The 20,525-nt window shown below is 43.8% G+C and overlaps 3 protein-coding genes across 5 annotated transcripts in view; all 3 read left to right on the top strand.

The window, feature by feature from the left end:
- The window catches only part of tmprss7 (transmembrane serine protease 7), a 10,599-nt gene extending 7,658 nt beyond the window's left edge, over nt 1-2,941 (top strand). The window contains exons 15-18 of one of the 2 annotated variants that reach the window (XM_005912217.3): nt 352-547; nt 827-1,095; nt 2,072-2,208; nt 2,306-2,941. In XM_005912217.3, coding sequence (XP_005912279.1) covers nt 352-547; nt 827-1,095; nt 2,072-2,208; nt 2,306-2,467 — 764 coding nt within the window. In that variant the 3' untranslated portion in view covers nt 2,468-2,941. The remainder of the gene's footprint in view (nt 1-351; nt 548-826; nt 1,096-2,071; nt 2,209-2,305) is intronic. The other variant, XM_042223454.1, reaches the window with a different exon arrangement.
- A 7-nt stretch (nt 2,942-2,948) lies between these two features.
- Nucleotides 2,949-12,063, top strand: LOC102294787 (suppressor of tumorigenicity 14 protein). Its single transcript, XM_014337589.2, has 19 exons — nt 2,949-3,140; nt 3,673-3,856; nt 3,968-4,092; nt 5,147-5,214; nt 5,320-5,513; nt 5,640-5,735; nt 6,049-6,268; nt 6,390-6,532; nt 6,633-6,730; nt 6,867-6,976; nt 7,072-7,205; nt 7,539-7,643; nt 7,809-7,916; nt 8,010-8,123; nt 8,207-8,326; nt 8,426-8,609; nt 8,683-8,954; nt 9,035-9,171; nt 10,655-12,063. Exons 1-19 carry the CDS (start codon nt 3,060-3,062, stop codon nt 10,820-10,822), a joined length of 2,661 nt encoding a protein of 886 aa, XP_014193075.1. The 5' UTR covers nt 2,949-3,059; the 3' UTR covers nt 10,823-12,063.
- A 337-nt stretch (nt 12,064-12,400) lies between these two features.
- flt1 (fms related receptor tyrosine kinase 1) overlaps nt 12,401-20,525 on the top strand; it is a 38,913-nt gene continuing 30,788 nt past the window's right edge. The window contains exons 1-4 of one of the 2 annotated variants that reach the window (XM_005912221.3): nt 12,401-13,064; nt 15,653-15,749; nt 16,542-16,747; nt 18,382-18,506. In XM_005912221.3, coding sequence (XP_005912283.1) covers nt 13,007-13,064; nt 15,653-15,749; nt 16,542-16,747; nt 18,382-18,506 — 486 coding nt within the window. In that variant the 5' untranslated portion in view covers nt 12,401-13,006. The remainder of the gene's footprint in view (nt 13,065-15,652; nt 15,750-16,541; nt 16,748-18,381; nt 18,507-20,525) is intronic. The other variant, XM_014337677.2, reaches the window with a different exon arrangement.

The raw sequence follows: 20,525 nt of genomic DNA, 5'->3' as shown, positions 1-20,525 counted from the left end.
CACACATGCATCAAAGCTCTGAGTTTTAATAAGGTGGCAGCAGGACTGCCAGCCATGGTGATGAATCAGCATGTCAGCGTAGGTGATTATTGTGTGTGTGTAACTTGTGCCATGAGCTGTACACACTGATAAAGACATAGTGTGCACATGCATTTAAATGTGTGGCAGATCTGTGCATACACATAATAATATCAGATTCAGTATTGCGGTTCTGCCACATGATGCAGGTAAATTTAACTGCATCATGTGGCAGAACCAGACGGGTTTAAATGGTAAAATACGCTCACAAACACTGTGGTCACCTTTAAAATCTAACAAGTGTAACAACAAACCCATCTCTATCACCCTCAGCTTGTGGTCGTCCCTCCCCATTGACCAGGGTGTTCACGTCAACTGGCTTGGAGCGTATCGTGGGTGGAGTAAACTCTGCAGAGGGGGAGTGGCCTTGGCAGGTCAGCCTCTATTTTGATGGTCACCTGTACTGCGGTGCTTCTGTCCTCTCCACTGATTGGCTCGTCTCAGCTGCTCACTGCTTCAACAAGCAAAGGTCAGCCAAGCTCGCTGGTGTTCTTATGAACTATAAGTATTCTTTTAATTTAGTAATAACATTGCATCAATTACTCTGAGCAGCTGGTTTACTTGCAAGCCCACTGTTTTTCACAGGTTATAATCTGCCAAAGACCTCACATGATATTTTAAAGTTAGATTAAAGATTATCAATTCATCAGCTCAACTCATCTTTCTTTTAGCTGTGTAAGATCTAGTTTAGTAAGTTCCAGTTTATACAACCTGCTTCTTTAATGTCCCTGAACTTTGACCTCTGCAGGCTCTCTGATCCACGTTACTGGCGCGCCCACCTCGGCATGCTGACACAAGGCAGTGCCAAATACGTGGTGGAGATACAGCGGATCGTGGTGCACGAGTATTATAACGCTCAAATGTTTGACTACGACATCGCGCTGCTGCAGCTGAAGAAGCCTTGGCCACCCTCCCTCAGCCCGCTGGTCCAGCCTGTGTGCCTACCGTCCTCCTCCCACACCGTCACCGACAGCCACCGCTGTGTAGTGACTGGGTGGGGATACCGAACTGAGGATGGTAAGTACAAGCAAAGTCTGAGAATTTTTACATCTGTCCATCTACTTTTTTTTGTATCTGTTTATTTAAATTTAGGATCCAAGGGGGCTGGAACCTACCCCAGCTGTCACTGGGTTAGAAGCTGTAAGATCCTCGAGATATATTTGGCAATAACAATTCGAAAAACATAAAATATTTAATTTTAACAATCTGGACAGCACCTTTATTTTAGTTTAGGACAGTGCTATAAGACGCAAATGATATTTAATGCTGAACTATTTGTTTTTTGACCTCAGAGACATAAACAATAAATGCATAAAATGTAGGCCCATTCTTAGGGGACTCATTTAAATTCACCTCTTTGTGAGGCAGTTACTGACAAATGCCTTCAACTGTTGATTGCATGCATGTCATGTTTCCCAAGATGATCCAAAATATTTCGGATGCAAACAAATGAAGTTTTAAATAAAGACAAAAAAATTATACATACATACATGCTTGCAAAATACAAACAGAAATATGTAAAAGAAATCCCATAGAAGTAATACAAGCCTTTGATTTGTGTGTGTGTAAAGCAAAAACAACAACAACAACAAAAAAGCCTGAGCTTAAGGCCTCAGTGAATAGGTGACATTTGAACTGGTTTTTGAAAATCCCAAAGATGAGGCATTGTGGATTTGGGGGTGGTCAGAGTTAGTGCGGGCAGCAACAGGACCACAGTATGGTGTGGGGGATGGAGAGTCGGCTTTTGTGGACTACAAAGGTCTGAATGAGCAGTGCGGAGCAAGGGCTTGTAGAGATTTATAGATGACGATGAGGTTTTTATAGGAGATACCACCTGACCAGGAGTCAGTAGAGGTGCACAAAGCTGAGGATGATGTGCAGCTGAGTTTTAAACATCCAGCACATTGTTAGGCAGGACAAGACATCATTGCAGTAGTCCATTTGGGAGGTGATGTGTTGTCTGATATGTGGTCCTCATCTCGCTGCTCTGCAGACACGGTGCTTTCCTTGGTGCTACAGAAAGCAGAGGTGTCTGTAATGAGTCAAACGGAGTGTAAGAAGCAATACGGAATCATCTCACCACGCATGCTGTGTGCTGGAGTCCCCTCAGGAGGGCGGGATGCCTGCAAGGTATGCTCCCATCCAACTGAAAAGACTCACATGCATTTCTGTGCACATTAGTGAGTGAATCATTGCAAGTTACTGTTGTGTACTCTTCGTATCTCAGGGAGATTCGGGTGGCCCTTTGTCATGTCAGGCACCAGGCGGGGGTCGCTGGTTCCTGATCGGGATTGTCAGCTGGGGGTCTGGTTGCGGCAGACCAAACCTACCCGGGGTCTACAGCAGGGTCACAAAGTTCACCTCTTGGATCTACAGCCATATCAGATGACACAGTGAAACTCATCCATTCCCAGCACAATATTCCAAATAAAAACATCATTACTGGATACCTTGTGTCCTGTGTTGTGTATTTTTTGCATCCGATAATTAATAGTTTACGGATGTTATAAAGTGCCGTTAATCTCACATACTGAATAAAAGCTCACAATAAGTTTTTGTCCCCTAAGGACCATCCAAGGGCGCAGCGGCCCAGCCCCAGTTGTAATACCTCACACGTTTCCCTCAAACACTCTTTTGTCCCACGGAGCTGAACTCCCACATACACAGCAAGGAAGTTTGCCCACAATATCTGTCGCACGGATGGTTGTGCGGATTGTACCCTTTCATAGTGCTCTCATTGTGCCCGCACTGCATTCTGGGGCTCCGTGTGACACCTGCCGCCAGGTTCAGGTAAATGGGAGGCAGTGAATGCCCGCTGCATCCGAGCCCCCTCGGGTCAGGTTTCGGTGTGGGGATTTTTTTCCCCCTTCTTTTTTTTTTTTCCCAGAGGAAGCGACAGCGGGGATTTCCTCTCTCTCCATCGTTTCTATGCCCGGGGTATTGTTGCATATCGCCTCTCCGGAGCTAAACGGGACAGTGCTATGTGGACTCTCCCCAAAAGCAAGATTTGTGAAGTGTACTGCGTCTCCGGGCATGGACACTCAGGCTACGCTGCTCCACAGGTAAGCCATCAATGCGTCTCTTTGAAACCTTTCTGCGAGAACTGTTTTTTCAGCATATTGTAACTCTTTAAGTCCGTCTGCTTGTTTCACCCCCTTTTTATTCCCCCAATACAAAAGGGCTGCATACTATTTAGAGTCCATCAGACTCTTACTTATGATTCCTCTTAAGTGTAAAATCTTGCTCTAGATGTCTCTGTGTCCCATTCTTATGAATGTCCACATCCAAGTGGGCCACTTGATTGAGTTGCTGACACTGCACAGCCAGGCCGTGGGAAAGCAGACCACTCCAGCCACTCTTTGTCTGCTTCCCTGGGGGAAACCTGCCAAGTCCTTAAATGTCTTAGTAGATCTTTTAATCTGAAGGATGTTCTCCATTGCTCTCTGAAAATCAGCATCCGGCTCAGTCAAATGTTTTTCTACTGACTTTGTGGTATATAGATTTCATTTTCTTTACCATGAAAATAACAATTAGAAGCAATTTGAGACATAAAAACCTTGTATGATATTTGAGTCGTGTCCTTGTCTTTGAAAGGGAGAAGGGAACTTAAAGCCCACCCATTCACTGAGCCCCCCCACGAAGCCTGAGGATCAGGCAGAAGAGAACGTGGAGGGGGTAAAAGCTCCAGTGTGTGATTCCTGGAGGAGATGGATGTTGGGTCTCTTGCCTTTCTTTCCCTTTATTGCAGCCATTGCACTGACACTCCACTACTTAACATGTGAGTACGGAGCTGCAGGAGATTTTTCTGGTCCATTCCTTTGGTGTTAAATGTTATTTATTTTGAGTCGCACGGTGCGCCTGTCTCAAATCTCCCCCTCCTGCTCCACAGCTCCGCCTTGCTCAGTGTTCTTTCTCGGAGGCAGCGTGGAGTTCCCAAACCTGAGCTTCTCCTCGGAGCTGGCTGACTCCACCTCCCCTCAGTTCCGCCTGCAGGCTCAGGCTTTGAACCATTATGTAAGTGGAACGGCGATCCTGTCTGTCACTGCCTCCCCTCTGAATGACACTTTAGAGTGCTGCTTGACCTTCCTGCCCCTGGGCTGAAGCTGATCTTGTTGTTGTTGCTCTGACTTTGATATCCTTCTCTACAGCGGGTTACTGCTTCTTTTTATGTCGCACATTCAAAACACAGCCGCTCTCCTCCTCCTCCTCTGTCCTTGCTTTCTTATTTGTAGAGTTTCTCCTTATCTACTTCAGCCTCCCATCTCCGCTCTTTTTTTTTTCTGCACACCACTTTCTTCTGCCCCTTTCTCTTTCTCTCGCTGGTAGTGTTAAATGTAAAGCTGTAACAAGAGCTGGGCACAGTGTGTGTGCAGGTTCCTGAGACCCCCAGGGGACAGGGCCATTTCAGGGCTGAAGACAAGCCCAGTATTTGTGAGCCTAGCTAGCCTCAGGCAGCAAGAGTGAGAGGAAGAGCAGGCCCTCAATAAAAACGTTGTCTGTGTTGCTTTCACACAATCAGCTACTCTGTGCACCGGACACTACAGAGAGCAGGTGAACCTCTGTTTGATGCTGGGGTTAAGAGCTAGAGACAGGGCAGTAGGGTAATCTGGAATGACAGAAGGGCCGAGGGAGATATGATTAGATTTTTGGAGCAGAAGGTCAGGTATATAGCAGTGGATCTGACAGTAAATTGATAGGTGAAAATTCCACCAAACACTGCAGTACCATAGTTTAACATCCCTGTAAGCAGCTGCAATGGCAATTTAGCTTCTTTGTTAAGTGGTCACAGTATCTCTGTGGCCATCTGTTCATTAAAGAACAGGTGAACTGAAGGCCAAGAGCCAATACCACCCAGTATCTTACCTCTTCACAGCGGGCAGGAAGGGACACAAAGGAGCTCTGTGCAGCTCAGAGTCAGCACGCACACATAAAGAGTCTCATACACACAAACAAGAACAAAGCATTTGCACAACCAGGTGTATTTTCATGTCACCTCAGTGGAAAAAGCCATCTCGCGTGCAATTTGTGATGTCACCCCCCCACACCTTTATTTTTTTTTTAAACGCAGTTCTCAGACCTCTACAAGTCCTCTCCGTGGAGCCCTTACCACGTACGCTCAGGAATTACTGCCTTCAGGTATGCTACACCTAAACAAAATCTGCATGTGTGTTGCAACAGTTCTTGCATGCCAAGAACGTACATGACAGCAGCACGCTGAGATCCAACCTCTGTGTGTGATAGTGAAGGAGCAGAAGGGCTCACAGTCTTCTACTGGAGTAAATTCTCTGCCCCAGACAATGTTGCGATGGAAATTCAGACTTCCAGCCCAGAGAGACTTCAGCGGCGGCTTCCCGGGAGCAACAAGATTCAGCGGGAAAGCCGCAACGAGCAGCGCTACTTTATGCAGCAAGATGATGACATACTTCACTTACTGGGTAGATAAAGTACTTTTACTGCAAAATGATTTTCTTTTAAACAGAAATAACATAGTTAGACTTTCATAAACGCCTAATTATGTACCCAAGTTTTAGATTTTTGATGCTTGATTTGTTTCTTTTTAGGTTTGGACCCTGACGACTTTGATCCAGATGAAAGATCTGACAAAATCAAAAATCCAAATAGTATCCAGGGCGGGAAATGGCAGCTTGGCTTCCAAGGTGAGGACAGTGCTCTTCTGGCTTGACACTTTAAAACTCCTAAGTCTGTTTTGGTGAGTCAAACATTTCTGAGAATTCCCTGCTTTTCCATGCAAGTACACAGAAAACCAGAAGGGGCAGAGCACAAGTGCAGACATCAGATACGACACTGATTAAGTCAGACAAAGCAGGAAAGGTGGAGTTGCTTTGTAAAGGAGCTTAAATGTGCACTAACTGTATAAATAGTATGCTTTGCTCTTCTGTGTAAGTGTGTGTGTGAGAGAGATCTAATCTGACTCACAACATCAGCATCATTATCATTTCCACTGTCTAGCCATGTCCTTTGACCTCTATGCCAAATATGGTAACAACCGCACCCTGAGCCTTGTGAGTCCCAAGAAGCCATACTACCAGTGGAGACTTCGTGTGCCCTCGGGTCACGTGGTTCGACTGGTTGTCCTCACCCTTCATGGCGCCACACCAGGAAGCTGCACCGCTCACAAGCTTTCTGCATATGACTTCTTACTTCCTTTACAGAACAAGATAATCGCCAGGTAAAGAGCATTTTATGAGCTTTGATATTTGTGTACACGCAGTAGTAACTGATAAGTAACATTTATTTTTATTCATTTAACTTGGTTCCGTCTCTAAAAATGATGCGCGTGACTGCCGCAGGTGGTGTGGGCTGCCTATTTCAGGCTCATCTCCGGTTATGAAGCTGACATCCTCTGGGAATGTGATGCTAGTCACGTTCTCTTTCAGCAGACAGAGGGATGGAGCCATCTTTAAAGCTTACTTCCAGGCCATCCCAAAAGCAGGTTTGAGTGCTCTCACACAGACATAATCTAATTTCATTTTGAATTGCATACATATGTGTGTACTTTGTGCACTTATCTGCGTCACCATCTTCCTGGGCAGGTTGTGGAGGGTCAATTTCCTCCTGGAATGGCTCTATTTCCTCACCCTACTACCCTTCCTATTATCCTCCAAATATAGACTGCATATGGACACTGAGGGTGAGCTACATAAAAATGTTTGTGTACATACACAGAGTGTGTGCATGTGTTAGGAAACAATGGAATATTCTTCTGTAGCCTGTTGACATTCCAGCATCGCAATACTTTCCTTAATCATCTCTGGTTACTTCCTCAGGTGCCATTACCAGGATACCTGATCTCCATAACTATCGTGACAATGGACATTCAGGATTCTCCATCATCAGATGGCTGTGAGAAGGACTGGCTGGACATCGGAGGAGTGAAGTAAGCTGATTATAACTCCTGGTGTGTTTTATCTCCATGTTTTGGAGCATGCTTAAGGGTTAAAAGTGAAACTCCTCATTTTACTGTATCTTCAGATTGTGCAATCCAGTGTCAAACAGCGGCAAAAAGCGAGTCTACTCCTCTCCTCTCACCCTCCACTTCCACTCTGATGAATCTCTCACCAACAAGGGCTTCTACTTGCTATACCGAGCCTTCGCCCCAGAGGGCAGTAAGTGAAACTGAATGCTTTCACTATAAGTAGATATTACTCTTTATTTCTTAGAGCTGTAGATCCCTACTAAGGCTGTAATTAAGTTATTTTTGTCCAGATTTACACTGGGCTTTCCTTCACTATCATAAAAATTCCTTAATTGTAAATATCTGAAGTGATCCTGATTGCATAATGTAAAATTTAGTTTCATCCCCTGTAAACTCCTGAAAAATTCCCATCTTTTGTTACTGCACAAAGTGTTGTTATTTCGTTATTATATGGTTGGTTTGAGTTCTTCCTCTACTTTATGCTTTTGTGGTTTTTTAAAATTTCTTTGCTGTCTGTCATTAGCGTGCCCTCGCCAGTTTCGCTGTGGAGATAGTCGCTGTATCCCTCTGAAGAAGGTGTGCGATGGAGTAAAGGACTGCTCAGACGGACGGGACGAGGCTAAATGCTGTAAGTATTGTTGCCTAAGTCCTGTGCGCTGTCCTCACACGCTTAATCTTGTATTCTTTGTTTTGGGATCTCTGGTTTGAATTATGTTTATACATCTTGATGCAGATATAGACACAAACCCTGGTTTAGACCCACATTTATTTGTGCTCTGTATCAAACCTTTAGCATCCTGCAAGCCTGGGGAACTGTTGTGTGGGAACAACCAGTGCAAACCTCAAAGCCAGTGTGTCAGTCAGAGCATTTGTGCGGACAGCAGTGAGGAGGGCAGCTGTGGTGAGCAGAAAACACCGCCGCTCTTTTAATACCTTCACATGTCAGTGTTTGGTTCGGTCATGTGTTTCATGCTGCCTTCTGTTTGCTTTTCAGGAGGTAAATGTTACCACGTCTGTCCCAACAAGGTGTGTTTGTCTAAGTCGTCTGTGTGTGATGGTGTCATTGACTGCAAAGACCGCAGCGATGAGCTCAACTGCACCAGAGCATGTGAGTGCTTATGATGTCACAGTTATGGTTTAGTGCAACAGTGTGCTCTAAAAAAATAATATTACAACATTTGTTCTGTTTAGATGTTAAAGGCTGCTCCTCATCCTCCTACAAATGTGCCAATGGGAAGTGCGTCAGTAAGGTCAACCCGGAGTGTGACGGCGTTAAAGACTGCTACGATGGCTCTGATGAGCTGCGCTGTGGTACAGGAATTGCTCAAGTACCGCACCTCATACCGCTGTACTTGCTCATTAAAATACAGGCTCTAACATCTTCATATGTGTTCCTTATCTATTCCTCAGGCTGTGGAACCAGGCCCAAAAAACGCACCAAGATAGTGGGAGGGAGTGACGCCGTAGCTGGGTCATGGCCATGGCAGGTCAGCCTCCAGATGGATCGCTACGGGCATGTCTGTGGAGCCACGCTGGTCTCAAACCGCTGGCTTATCTCTGCTGCTCATTGTTTCCAGGACTCTGACGCCATTAAGTAAGAAAACTACAGAGAACCTTATGTTGATGATTCATATATAAGCACTTTATTTAAGCGCAGTGTATCCTAGATACTCAGATGCACGTGCGTGGCGTGCATACATGGGAATGCGTGTGATGACCACAGGAAACCAAGGAGCAGCCACCAGACCGATCCGCCGCATCCTCCTCCACCCACAGTATGACCAGTTCACATCTGATTATGACATCGCCCTCCTCGAGCTCAGCGCACCTGTTTTTTTCAGTGACTTGGTGCAGCCTGTGTGCGTCCCCTCCTCCTCTCACACTTTCACCACAGGGACCAGCTGCTATGTCACAGGTTGGGGAGTTCTTATGGAGGATGGTAAGCACTCATTATTGAATAGAAATATGCAAATTTTACTTAATTTTACTGGAAACTTTGACTGTTTCTGTGGATTGTAGGTGAATTAGCCTCTCGCCTACAAGAGGCCTCAGTGAAGATCATAAATAGAAGCACCTGCAACAAGCTGTATGATGACGCCGTCACTCCCAGGATGCTGTGTGCTGGGAATCTGCAGGGAGGTGTGGATGCATGTCAAGTGAGTGTGTATGGATTTTATGGAAAACATTGCACTGGTTTCTTAAGAAATTTCAACACTTTATTTTTAGTCTTAACCAGAAATGGTTTAAGATACTTTCTTGGAGTATTTCCAAGAAATCTTATCTAAACCATACAAGAGAAATCTACTTCCTCAGTGTCTTTTTGCTAATCACATGCTGCTTCCTATGATTTCTTGTGTAAAGACTCCTCTATTTAGCCAACTAACCACTTCTGGCGTGAAAACAAATAAAATTGTGCTCACGAGATATAAAATAGTAGAGAATTGGTTTCACTAAAGTAGACCTACCGGTAGGCTAGTTATTTTTCAGATGCCTTATCTAACAGCGTTCCTCATGTTATCATCAGATAATCAGTGCAGATAATCATTTAGTCTCTGCAGAAAGTGCTACACAGCTGTCAGGGTTTTACAGGAACTTTCATGTTTGTGGTGAGTGTCACAATTTCACCTCCACAATTTTAGAAGTCTAAGCATTTTTTGTACACACACATTGTTACAGTGATTTACGAACAATGACAGTAATTTCAGCAAACGCTAACATGAGCTGAAGTTTAGTTTGTTGATTCAGGCTGTTCATATATATGGAGATTCTAAATATCACATTACAGTTTGTGTCCAAATATCATGTCACATTTGACCTCTGACCTCACTGTTACATTTCACATCTGCCTTTCTTTCAAGTTGACCCTAAAATGTGTGACATCTTTAAAGAAAGTGTTGGCAAGAGAAGAAGAATGAGCTCCCTAGTTAGCTAAAAATATACTGAAGTTTAATATAATAAATAATAAAATAGAACTTAGGTATTGATTTCTAAATAAAAGGACATGAAAAACTTATTATCCATTACTTACTCATCCATAACGTTTGTGGAATCTTTCATTCTACCCTTAGCTGACTTTCTCTTCATTACAAACTTCTTTTTTATCTGAAAATCATCAAAGATCAAATAAAAAAATACATACAGCAGATCTGAGCTTCACTATGGTGCTTTTTAAACTGGGCTGTTTAAAGGGTCGTTTCACCTAAAATTCCTAATAATGACTGTCTTCTCAAAAAGCTTTTCAGGCTCAGTCTGTCTGAGACAGGAAGTAACTTATATTAGGGAGCTTGTGCTATAACTCATAAAACAGCTGCATCAAAGAAACAGACATCAATCCCTGATGAAGGCATTTAGGAAATACCCGATATTTGTGAGTATTTAGTTAGCCACTTACCTGGTAAAGTAAATCTAAGACTGTCAAAGTTGCTGCTAATGTTTGCGACAGCATCAACAGCTAGTTACGGTACCATCCTCCGTGTTGTCTAATCCTCGGGTGTTGAAGCTTAAAAGTTATGAGCAGATATAAAACACCCTGGAGGAATTTTTGACTGCTTCCTCTTTATGATCAATAAAGTATTCTGATTCTGATTCTGATGATCTGTATGTTTGTGTCTACATGCTTATCGGTGTGTGTGTCCTCAGGGTGACTCTGGGGGTCCATTAGTGTGTCTGGAGCGAGGCAGGCGGTGGTTCCTGGCGGGAATCGTGAGCTGGGGCGAGGGCTGTGCCAGGCAGAACCGCCCCGGCGTCTACACACAGGTGGTCAAATTCACCGACTGGATTCGTCAGCAGACCAAGGGACAGGTCTGACCAATCAAACGTCTTACTCACGTGAACTACACGACAGAGGTAACGCACAGGAAGGAGGTTTCAGACCTGAAGTCTGTCTTCAGATTGTCGTCACGACGGATGGCAACACAATGAGTCAGTTTTTGGCAGTGTGTCCAAGGCATTGGGCCAGTGGGGGCATCATCCCTGTTCCAAACCTTCCTGCTTCCTCATATTCCTCAAACAACTGCAGCAATGTTGCATGGACAAAAAAGAAAAAAATCTGATCTTAAGCTGATTACCGATTCACTTGTTTTGGCTTGCTGCATTTAAACGTTAACACTGGAATCCAAGACAAACAATGTCACTCAAGAAACTAGTCCAGCTACATAAATTGCTCACTCTAGAGCCGTGGAAGGCTCTGCAGCCTGCAACTTGCTTTATGAATTACACTCCCAAGCTCCCATCAAGAGGCTGTTTTTTCTTTTCAGTTTTTTTACATTTGGTGAAGTTCCCTGTAAAAGTCTTCACATTTGGCACCAAACACCAGCCTGTCGCAATCACGCAGGCTGGTACGCATCAGGTTTCAGAGCAGATCTGAGGTGGGCTACATTATCCTGTGCGTGTAAATGTTGCCAATTACTTCCTGTTTTTCCATTCACAGCTACATTGTTCACTGCAGAAACAAACCATGTCCTGTGCTGCATGCAGTCTTATTGTGAAAAGAGTTCTTTCTCGAACAATACATGTAACCCTGTATTTTTGCATTACCCCGTGTACTGTATGCTACTGGATGTGTTCACAGCTCACTCTGAGTTTAAGAGTTGTTCTTGTACTGTATATGTACGTCTGTGCATTTGTATATCCCACAGTAATAGCTTTATGTGCGGTATATGCTGTAACTGTAGATAAGAGAACAGTCCATCCATAGTAGGTGCTTTTCAGTTTTACTGTGATTTAATTTATCTTAACGGTGCCACTTTTATACTTTATGTCCTATTAAAAAGCCTCCACATTAAACCTGAGGACCCAGTAAGATTACCATTACCAGACCTAAGTGAGCCTTTCTATGCAGACACTTAAGAGTTTGGTCCATTTCTCCATCCTCATTCAGCTCACCCCACCACCCAGTGGACAAGCTGTGCCATTACAATGTGCCATGTACAATATCCCCTGAAGAAATGAAGAATAAAAAAACTGCAATTTACATCATTGTTAAATAATCCATTTCCCTTTATATTAAAGACACATTATCAATGCAGAACCATCTTTTTTCTTTGTTTTTGTATCTCTTATTACATAATTTATTTGCTTTGCTGTTAAGGTAAATCAATGAAATTTGCTGTTTCAGTCCTCTGAATTTAATTTTCAACATTCCTGTTGCTTCAGAAATAATTAATTTATTTTGTTTTTGGTTTTTTTTTTTGGGGGGGGTTGTTGTGGTTTTGTTTGTTTGTTTTTTACTGAAATGCACCTGTACTACAGTTTGAAGGAAACGTGAGTGACTTTCCTTTAGTGGTGAGACCAGATTTTCTCCAGTAGTGGAATGCTTGGCACCTTCCGCAGAGCACGTTTTTTTTAAATGTCGATCAGTTCACTATTCGTTTACCAATGCCTACGTGCTGATCATCCCGTTTACCAGCCCTGGGTACTGACAAGATATACGCAAGCGGCTGATCAGTGCGCATCATTTCCAGTGAAGCATAAACGTCCCGATGGAAAATAGCGCATGTAGACTCTTGGCTTAGGAACAAAAAGTGAATGTCCAATCCGAAGTGTGAAAAATCCGAGTAAACAGAGTTTTGTTTTATCTTATATTAGAAAAAATATAACATTTAGCAGGTTTTACTACATGGGACAGCTGAAATGGGACCGCTGTTGCGCGCGCTGGGTGTGTCACTGGACGTAACGGAAGCCGTCTATCCGGTGGGTGCACTGTGGGAACAGTATAAAGCCGCACCACAATCCGAAACGATGGGAAAAAGTTGCACTGGAGCTCAAGCGCGGTGTCCTGTTGCGTGATCTCCCGCAGATAAACTCAGGAAACTGTCTCCCATTCGGTGATCCTCAGCTCAGAGCGCAGCAGTCAACCGCGCTGTGCTGCGTTTGTAGTCCGGTGGAGAGAAAAAAACAGAAGGGGGGGGGGAAAGGAGCCACAGCAGGAATACAACTTCTTTCATGCGTTATTTTATTTGAAAGCGCAAAGCTGCTTCGGAGTCTCCAGACATGATGAATTTTATTCTCTTCTCCGTGCTGTTTGGATTTTATGGTGTTCTAGCAAAAGGTAAGTAACTGGGTCAGTTTTGCAGATGTTACGGGCGCACAGAGTGCGTGCCGCAAGAATAACTGCTAATTTACACAGACCTGCGCTAATTTACAGTCAAGGAAACTTGTTTGTAAGAGTTAGTTAATTAGAGCCAAAATCCGACGCTGTGAATCAACGTAGAAACGTTTGTAGCATGCGGTATTTTATTTCTGACTTCATGATCGTTATTTCTTGTAAACCTGACAAACCTAACAAAAATAAGTATTTCAACTAATCAAGGTAGAAAACAACAGACTGACAGCTAATCCCCCTTAATTATTGCGCTGCCGCTCCTCATTTATCGGCTTGTTGTGTCGCCGCTGTGGCTGCGTGTCTGAAGCTGTAAACCTCCTTTTGCGCTGAGGATGATAAGCGCCATATCCCACCCGGACACTTGTTTGGATAACCGGGACCCCTGTGGCCCGGCTCCTTGCCCGCATGGCCTCTGCTGAATGGATGCGCGCAGGCGTTGTTTCCTGAAGCTAGTGAGCTTGTCAATAATATAAATGGATGAGGGGTCAAAAACTCCTCTGAGCAGGAACCGATGTGAATTTGTGCTCATTGCTCAAACAGTCGCTAGGTTGCATTTATGGAGTCCAGTGGAAGCAGTTCAAGGAATAAAAAATGATGCGTCTACAGGTGCAAAATAGAATAGAGTAGAATCACCCTTTATTGTCACTGTACATGTTCAGCGAAACTGGCATATCAAATCGTGCGTTACATTAAGAGTTTGATCCGGGACATGGCATTTTTAAAAAGTTTTAATTTAATTGTTTTATTTTGCATACAGTGAATTTTAAAAGATGTCCTACACGTGTAACGACTTATTACATCTAGTTATCCTCGACTGTTCATGTGCTATTACTCTTTAAAATGGTGTTTTTTCATTTTCCAAATGCATCATGGCGTTTGTTTTAAATCTGTCACTGAAACAAAAACTCCACCAATTATTTCCTGCTGGATGACAAGTAAAACACGCACATACATGCATACCTGTACTTAATCCATATGTACATATATAGCAGTGTAATACAGAGAAAGGAAGAAGTATAAAAAGGTTCTGCATCAATATTTATTCAACTGAATGTGACAAATAACGCGAATCAGTCCAGAATAACTGCAGAAAATACATAATAATGATTAATACATAATATAAAATATAATGGATAATCAGCCGTTCTGAAAAACACCTTCTTACACAGAACAAACTAAATTCTTCATTTATTCACACCCCGCTGTCACTGTTACCTTTAATACATTATATTAATCAGAATTATTGGAGAGACTATTCTAGACTGGACCTCTCTATATCTGTTAGTATTTTAAAACTGATAATAAAATCATATGATCACATTTCACTACAGGTAAACAAATTCTTCATGTCGGCTGATTGTCTAGAAAGCTTCAAGCTCCTGAGATTTATTGCAGTGATGTAAATTTCAGCTCAAAGAGTTTACTATGTCCTCATTAATTTGTCTGAATTTCACCTTAGTATGCATCTGCATGTTTCTGTTCATGGCACCTGAAATATTTCATTGCCCTCAGGTGTTTGTTTTAGATTCCCTGGTACGTCAGTGTAATGAGCCTTTGTGGAAACTAACCACAGTACTTCCTGGTAATGGCAGTGATGTTGTAGTTAGGATTGCGAAATGCTTTCCTTTACCTGATAACACAGAAAGTGTGCTAATTAGACACTTGTTTAAACAGCTTGTTGAAAAGCTGGAGGAGATCCTTGACTTCCCCCTCCATCTTCCATTCTCCTGCCTGTGTGTGTGTATTTGCTGCCTCCTGTGAAACACAAGGAAGTAGCATAGGAAGTGTTAGCAGTATGAGTAATACTAGATACTGTGCTCAATGGGGGATCCACTGGGAACAATGATGCTGACAATGAAAGGCAATAATGGATTTAAGTGATAAATTCGCTAACTGCCCTAGCAGCAGTTTAACTGCTCACAGATCAGTGGAGGTGGTTCTTTATGAGCTGCTGTGCAAGGAGGAGTCCGAGTGAAGGACGGGCTTCCCTGAATGATGTTTCCTCTGTTGTTTTGAGGAAGGAAGGGTGGACAGTCTTTATCTCTCATTAATAAACCTCAGCGATGAAGTGGAGAAATGCCTTTATTTGATAAACAAGAGGGACACTGCTTACGCATTTCCACAAAACTTCTTAAGTGGGTTTAGCGAGGAGATGTGAGCAGGGTCAGAGATGCTGATGGAGGACGTGCTGTGGAGGTGGGAATCACCCAGACTGGTTGGCATACCTTACAGGAAGTGTGTTATCTTTCAGGATTTCCCTAAAAGTGATTGAAAAGGGTTTTTCACTGTGTACGTCCTAACCACATGGACACTTGTCTCTACACCTGAATTAAGCAGTTAACCAGAGTCTACAAACTCAGTCCAGATGTACCCTTTTCACTTTGACATTTATAAGTTCTCCTTGACCTCTAACCTCTCTGGAGAGATCCATAGGTTAATAGATACTTGCTATGAGACAAACCACACTACAGGTCATTGGGTGTTGAACTGTTTCTATAAATTTACTCATCTTTTCCGCGCTCTGACCTCTGCAGATAAAGATCAGAAGGGGAGGTTCAGCGTCCCTCTCCTGGATGTCAAAACTCGGCAGCAGGTTCTGGATGCTAACCAGATGCTAACACTCAAGTGCAGGTGAGTTTCAGGTAGAGGCGGAAACATCGTGATTTAAAATCTGTAATTCATTTTTGTAGTAAAGATGGTGGTAGAAGTGTAACTTCCTGGAGGAAAAAAGCCTTTTAAAATGTGTTCTATGAATGCAGTGTTTATGTGCCGATAGTCACTGAAATTAAAGTCAAGTTTGGATAACGTTATTAACTAACTGCCCAAAATAAGTATCCAGAAGTGTTTTGGGATGGGTGCCTGCTGCTAAGACTTAGAAGGATTTTGGTAGAGAGATCTGAGCCAGGCATCCGTAGTTTGGATAAAGGGCTGAACCTGGGTTGGGATTGAATGAGACAGTCACCATGACTGATATCTGGTTAAAGAAATCTCTTAATGAAGGCACAGAATTACGAAAACTCTTAAATAAACACTAGAACATTGAATAAAAATAAACCATCAGTTGTTGTGCAAGCACCTTACATCTTTCCCCCTACTTCTTGTTCCTCATTCTTTCCTCTCTAGCTTGAGCATCTCATAAAGCAGCTTAAAAGCATGAGTCAGTTTTTCCATTGAAACAATCTCTTCAACATTTACTAGTGATCCTTTTTCTAAATAAATTACAAGCACCTATTATTACGTGTTATTGCACGCTTACCACGTGCAGCTAAAACAGAATGAGATTGTAATGTATTATAAGTTCATTAGAGTCCAATATATATCTTCATCTTCCACACACATGTTGAAATCATCTTTGGATAAAGGGATACAGTTACAGTGATGTAAGCTGTAGAGGGTTACCAACTCACTGTAACTGTTGACCAGGGGTCGCTGGCAGCTGAGCTGGACGTTCCCAGCAGGCTTGGACAGAGATCAGGTGGACGTGAGTGAATCTCGCTGTGGAAGGACGAGCAAGCATTACTGCAGCCAGGTGAAAGTCAGCAGCATCCAGGCCCAGCACACCGGCCTGTTCCGCTGCAGGTACCAGGACAAACCCCATAAACAGACATCCATCTACGTTTATGTCACAGGTAAGACACCGCTACCCCGGGCACTTTTTTCTGTTTTGCGTTATGTTTTTTTTAATAGCTGTTTTTAGCCCGCTCATTGAGAAGCCCTTCACTCATTCACCCTGCCATGTGTATTGTTTGTAATGTCAGGTTAAACAGGATGCAGTGGGCGCTAAATACAGACCAATGCCAGTGAGCCAATTATATCTAAACACTGTTTGTCCTAACAACACATCCTTCTAGATGACTCTGGCACAGTTTCACTGCCCTCCTCCCCTGCCTCCCCCTTTTCTCATCCCAGGCCTACCTCCTTTTTGTCTATATATAAATTCTTCTTCTTCTTTTTTTTTTTTTTTTACTTTCGTTTACGTGCTACTTCGAGGCCAGGAATAGCCCAGCTGCTGAAAGGCTCAGGCCTGGGCAGAGTTTCCCAGGGCATCAGCCTTATCTGCTCTGCTCAGCCTTGCTTGAAGCATCCTGTGCTTTGGGAAGGAGGGGAAGGGCTCGAAGGGGGTGTGCTGGGAGGGAATGTCGCTGTGTCTCTACAAGGTGGCGGCAGGGCGGTGTGTGGAAGTGTGTGTGTTTGTGTGTGTGTGTGTGAAGAGCTGAGAAGGATAAGATGAAGGGCAGTAGCTCAGTGGTATCCAGGGGCAGAGGAGGCATGATGTCTGCCCAGCCAGCTCCTCCCTGTCCTGAAAGGTGACGCTGCTCAGTCTGCGCAATTATGAGGCAGAGTTGGGCTGGAAGCCAGGGTCACAGGGCACATTACTGTTTAGCCAACAGGACCCTCGGGAGCCATCAATCGCTCAGGTCACCATGTCCATTAAGCGTCAGACTTGGCCTGCAGCTCTGCTCAGACATTTGCCTCCCTCCCCGACTTCTCTATTAGGAATCAAAGCAGAAGAAGGAAGCCTCCAGGCTACTAGTCCTTGGGGTACTTTTGTTTGAATGTTCAGAGATTTGCTTTCCTTGAATAACACCCTATGGTCACAAACAATACAGCGAGCAACACCCACACCTTTGAATGGCACAGCGCTTTTACAGTAGTCGAGCCGAGAGGAGAAACACAGAGAAGCCGTTTGATTGCCTCCAAACAATCTGAGTGTTTATCGCTGACTACAGACAGTCATTTGCTGAATGGGTATTCAGTGAATGTTTAGGAGTGTGTGTCTGTTTGCTTTTGTTTGTTGTTGTTGAGACTGATATTGGAAGTGTATTTGTGTGTGTGGGTGTGTCTTGTGCAAAGAGGCAGTTTCTATATGTGTGCATGACTTTAAAAGTTGGCCCAAAATGATGAAAGGGATCTAAAAAATGTGGAAACAGCAAGAGGAGTGATGCAAGAGCTTGTTTGGAAATTTATTTACAGGCCTGTCTTTCACTTTATACATGCATCATTAATGGGACCAGGATGCAATATGAAATGAATGCTAGCCAGTCGAGAACAAAACCAGGAACAAAAGGTCCAGATTTTCTGCTAGATTTAACAGACAGGTAGCCACAAAGGAGCCACTCTGCTAATGCATAATTTTAACCTTGACTCCCCCAATATTTTTTTTTAACATATCATATGTAAGAAAGACTCTTTATTCATGCATTTATTTTACACACTTAATATTGTACAATATGTGTCCCTGACCGCAGTGTTTGGGTTTCAGACAGCCAGCAGCTATTCGTGGAGGATGCAAATATGAGCCCAGACGTGTTGTACCTGAAGGAAAAGGAGCCACTGGTCATCCCCTGCCGAGTCACCAGCCCCAACGTCACCACAGAACTAGTAAAGGTTTGTGCAGGAGATGTGCTTTTTTTCTATCAAGTGACTGAACACCTTTTAAATTTAATGCACTGTGCATGGGTGCAGAGACCTGCTCTGCATCACGATCCATGTTCTGATTGTGTTTGGGCACTCGTGTCACACTTTGTACTTCTTCGCTCAATCGCTCACGTTCCGCTGTCTGCACATCATCGTTGCTTTGCCCAGTTTTTTCAATCAGGCCTCACATATGCACGCGATACAGTGTTCAGTCATGTCTCCCTGTCCAGATCATTCGCCACATTGTTCTTATCTTGGCAGCCATTGCACTGTGGCGTGTGTGTCCGTTTGTTTGTGTCCGTCTGCGGATATGTGTGAAAGTGTGTGCGGATATGTTTGTGAGTGTTGGCGCTCGAGTGCTGAGTGAGGGGGAGAGCAGAGAGAGTAAAAGTGCAAACTATTTGCGGGTTAATCAAACGTGATTCCCTGCTCATGTCTTTAACAAGCTCTACCTGTTTTTGAGGGTTTTTACTGGGAACCACTGTTGGCACTGTTTTTACCTCTGGAGACAGGACATGGGGTCTGGAGTGCCCTACTGGCCACTGGCCAGCACCATTTCCCACATCTCACCCTCTACATCTTGTAGTAGGAACACTGGCTGCCAACTTCCTCCAACTGATGCTTTAAACAGCTGGACAGCCTGGTGGAGGAAGCAGAGGTGGCTACTGTTGGCCCCAATAGATCAAAGTAGAGTCTATTCTCTTTAATCAGGAGCATTCGTCATTAAAATGACGGTTTGTGCGTCACTATTGGAAAATGATATCTACAGTCAACAAGTTATAAAACATACAGTACTGGCTCAGGTCGAGACAGTGAAAGAAGGCTAAGTAAGTGTTGGTTATTCTGCTTTTGGATGCACAAAACAGAAAGAATACATTGAAGATTAAAGGCAACCTCAGCAGTTTAGTACTGCACTTACAGTAAAGACACAGATTAGAAAGTGTGTAAAATTAGTCCAGCAGCAGCAGCAGCAGCAGCAGCAGCAGCAGCATGGATTTATCTTTTTTTAAAGTCAACTACACCTTTCATCATGCAAATTTCATGTTCATCCATCCACTCTTTGTTAAGCCCTTTAATTTCCCTCCATCTGCATTTGTGGAGGTCAGTGGCTGAAGGAGACTTTAATGCCAAAGTAAGAAATAGTTCTTTAGATATTCTCTGTTTGGACCAGCACATCCAAAGCACTGACACATTAACAAAAGAGAAATATGAAGGAATTTTAGATTCTTGTGATTTAGAACACAGGAAGTCCAAAAAACTTGGACAAACTAAGCCGTGCATGTCACATCCACATTTGTCCTGCCTCCATCTCGGTGCTTGGATCAGCTAAGGTAATTATTCTAAAAATAGCTGTCCTCTTCTTCCTTGATATCCCTCCTCTTCCCCTCCAGTTTCTGGTCATAACCTGGAACCCACTCGCTGTCACTGGAGTGTTTTTTTCCTGGAAGGACTTTGCACTTTGCCTGCTTGTCTAATATGACCCTTCTCGAGAAGAACAATGCGCAGGAGGTTCTGCTCTCTCGCTCTAGCCGTGAAAGTGACCGGGAGGTGCGGGATCACGGGGTCGACAAGTCAAAAGTCTATATCCTGTAGTAACAGGATGCAAGGAGATGGACTGGAGTCACGTTTTTCATATCCTGCCTGACTCTTTTGCTCCTCCCCTTTTCCCTCCACTTTTTTCTTCATTTTTACCGATTCTCAGCATAGACACTGGAGTAAGAATGGCACACAGGGTGCTAGAGCTCACGGGCTGGGTGTCAATGAGTTCAGAAGAGGAAGAAGTGAGGAAGTATCTATTTTAAAGGCCTGGGACAGGAGAAGGAAGAGCTCAGTGCTGTCTCGGGGCGTCACATCACTCTGGGAGGGGGATATCAACCAGTTCACATCAGGGGTGCACGAGAGGGGGAAACTGTTTGTGTGTGATGCTGGTGGAGGAGGGCTCTACCTGTTCCCTCGGGAGAGGGTGGGAGGCTTCCACCATGTCACAGA

The sequence above is a fragment of the Haplochromis burtoni genome, unplaced genomic scaffold, assembly GCF_018398535.1.
Source record: "Haplochromis burtoni strain Fernald_Lab_line unplaced genomic scaffold, NCSU_Asbu1 Contig_1, whole genome shotgun sequence".
NCBI classification, from domain to species: domain Eukaryota; kingdom Metazoa; phylum Chordata; class Actinopteri; order Cichliformes; family Cichlidae; genus Haplochromis; species Haplochromis burtoni.
This window is presented reverse-complemented; position numbering and strand designations above follow the sequence as displayed.